This window comes from Dendroctonus ponderosae, unplaced genomic scaffold (genome assembly GCF_020466585.1).
Source record: "Dendroctonus ponderosae isolate FM_Combo_2020 unplaced genomic scaffold, Dpon_F_20191213v2 Dpon_F_20191213_2, whole genome shotgun sequence".
Taxonomy (NCBI): Eukaryota; Metazoa; Arthropoda; class Insecta; order Coleoptera; family Curculionidae; genus Dendroctonus; species Dendroctonus ponderosae.
This window is the reverse complement of record NW_026018165.1, coordinates 17,179,692-17,181,902: the sequence shown is the minus strand read 5'-3', so window position 1 is coordinate 17,181,902 and position 2,211 is coordinate 17,179,692. Positions and strand designations below refer to the sequence as shown.

The 2,211-nt window shown below is 39.2% G+C and overlaps 2 protein-coding genes across 8 annotated transcripts in view; one reads left to right on the top strand and one right to left on the bottom strand.

Moving 5' to 3' along the window:
- The window catches only part of LOC109536637 (suppressor of cytokine signaling 2), a 19,157-nt gene extending 16,952 nt beyond the window's left edge, over window positions 1-2,205 (bottom strand). For 2 of the 4 annotated variants that reach the window (XM_048663597.1, XM_048663599.1), the window contains exon 1: window positions 1,768-2,205. Coding sequence is in view for 1 of the 4 variants with exons in the window: in XM_048663596.1 (XP_048519553.1) it covers window positions 1,609-1,623 (15 nt within the window). In the remaining 3 variants the exon portion in view is untranslated. The other 2 variants (XM_048663596.1, XM_048663598.1) reach the window with 2 other exon arrangements.
- Window positions 1-2,211, top strand: part of LOC109536729 — a 57,732-nt gene that overhangs the window by 50,095 nt on the left and 5,426 nt on the right. The gene's annotated exons all lie outside the window — the stretch shown is intronic.

Below are 2,211 nucleotides of genomic sequence, written 5' to 3'. Positions count from 1 at the left end.
AACATCGATTGTTAGTTCTTAAAACAATATTTAACAGTACACGGCAATGTGCAATCTCATTTGCAATGATAAATACCCGGTCGTTTGAAGATGATTAACAAAAGTTTGTAATACATTTTTCTGCAAATTGATAGACGATCCGCATTTTTGTGCACTTAAACTGCTTCAGTGTGTATAATAGTGTGTGTACTTTAATTGAAAATTTAAAAGAAGGCGAAACTCGAACAGGCATTTAGTACATGAGCACCCTTAACCGAGTATTTGCAGTATCTGCAGCTTCTCCCTTGATAATTTGTTGATTCATTGTTATCAGCGTTATAAAATAAACTGCGCCGAACACAATAATATCACACTCAATAATTGATAAATCAAAATCTCTGTCGGTTTAATAACGCAATGTGTATTTGAAAAGTTTATCAGATCTACAGATGCACCCGCACTAAGAGAAAAATGTCGAATCAAAGTGCATTTGTGCGTCCCAAGCGCGAAGAGGCCGGAGTGGTTCAAATCGGTTCACCCTCCCGTAAAAAAAGTGAGTTTGGTCTGACTTGACTTTGAGACACCCTGTATCATATGTTGTGACGACGGCTTACTGGGATCATATTAAAATTCCTGGTCAGCTGGCACGCTCCCAACAACTTTTACAAAACAACAAATTAGGGATACGAAATTCCTACGTGTTTTTTGGTGTGGAGAACGAGTCATTTTCTTTAGATAGGTACACCCTACTTGCCAATAACGCGTGATCGATATGTTTCCTGATAATGATTAAAGTTGCCGTTACTCAGAAAGGCTGAAAATACTGACAGATAAGTAAATAGGGTAATTATAGTGTTACCCAGAAATGTGCCTGGGTCGCAGAAGCTGCCGATTCGTGGTAAACTGTTACATTAATGAAGTGGTCGGATAACAATTAAAATAATAATAGGCAGTAGGTACTTCCACAGGAACAGGAAAACATGTTTAATTGATGGTTGCACGTACACGTAAGCCATATTATAGCAATGAAATTCCTTCAAAGGATCATACAATTTCGGAAATGATCCTTGGCAAAGTATTCCAATCGCCCAGCCAATAAACAACACATCTGCTAAGAGCTTATCTTATTAGATAGTCTCGGTCTATGGTTCCAGGAAAAGTAAACAGATCTTAATTCTGTAGTATATAGGCACATAATATATTCGCAGTGTTTCGCACTAAACAAGAATGGTTTGGTCCTTTCCATAACTGTGAAGATGATATTTCACGTATTTATGACTTCATTATCTATTTCTTAATAGAACTCTTCCCCCACTCGACCTCTCACATGCATCAATGACGGGGCGCACATGTGTTTAGTTTATTTGCACCGAGTGCAAACACCTAGATGAACTGGAAGTTCTCATTTGAAAAGGAAAGGCTTATTTGGGTATGCCATACGAGTATCGATGGGTACTGAACTGCAGTTTTTGATTCAGAATTGTATTTATGTTGGTCGGTAAGCACAGTCCATGCATTTTGTGAAGAAACTGCAGCGTTCTGAGTGGTTTTCGATAATACGTCTGAGAGACATTCCAATTATTATCCCCAAAATTAAAAATACTGCTAGGAAGTGAAACATATACTTACGACACACCTTGGCATGGAGGTTGGAGCTTAAAATACTTATGGCTTATTACAGCCCGCAGGGCAAGTGTGTCGAATCAACAAAACAGCAATGACGTTGCATTGATTCTATCACAATTCTAGAGACAAACACAGCCTTCTGTCCAAACGGCAATAGCTCACCTTGATTTTCCGAGGATTTTGGCATTGGTCCACACTGTTTTCACGTATTGAACTACACTAGATCGTCACAACTTGGCACATTTGCATTTTCAACGCAATTTTAGGTTAGTCCGTTCTGTAATGCGTAACGCAACGCAGTAATGATTGTTTTTCCGCTCGTTACTCCGTGCCATAGGCAAAACTACTGACGCTTCAGTATAACCAAATGCTATCAATATCGGACTATCGCCGATTCGCTACTCCCCAGTCGAAGCCGAGGTCGCGAGAGTTGAAATACTCGAATCTTGAGGTTACACCTTATACAGGGAAGGAATAATTTTATATTATACCAGCACGAAATTGGGGGTTGGCTTTACGATGCGATCTGGTACTAGGATTGCCGCTTTGCCGATTAAGACTATGCTCACCTTATAGAAAATCTCGTAACAAACAATATTTTTCGTA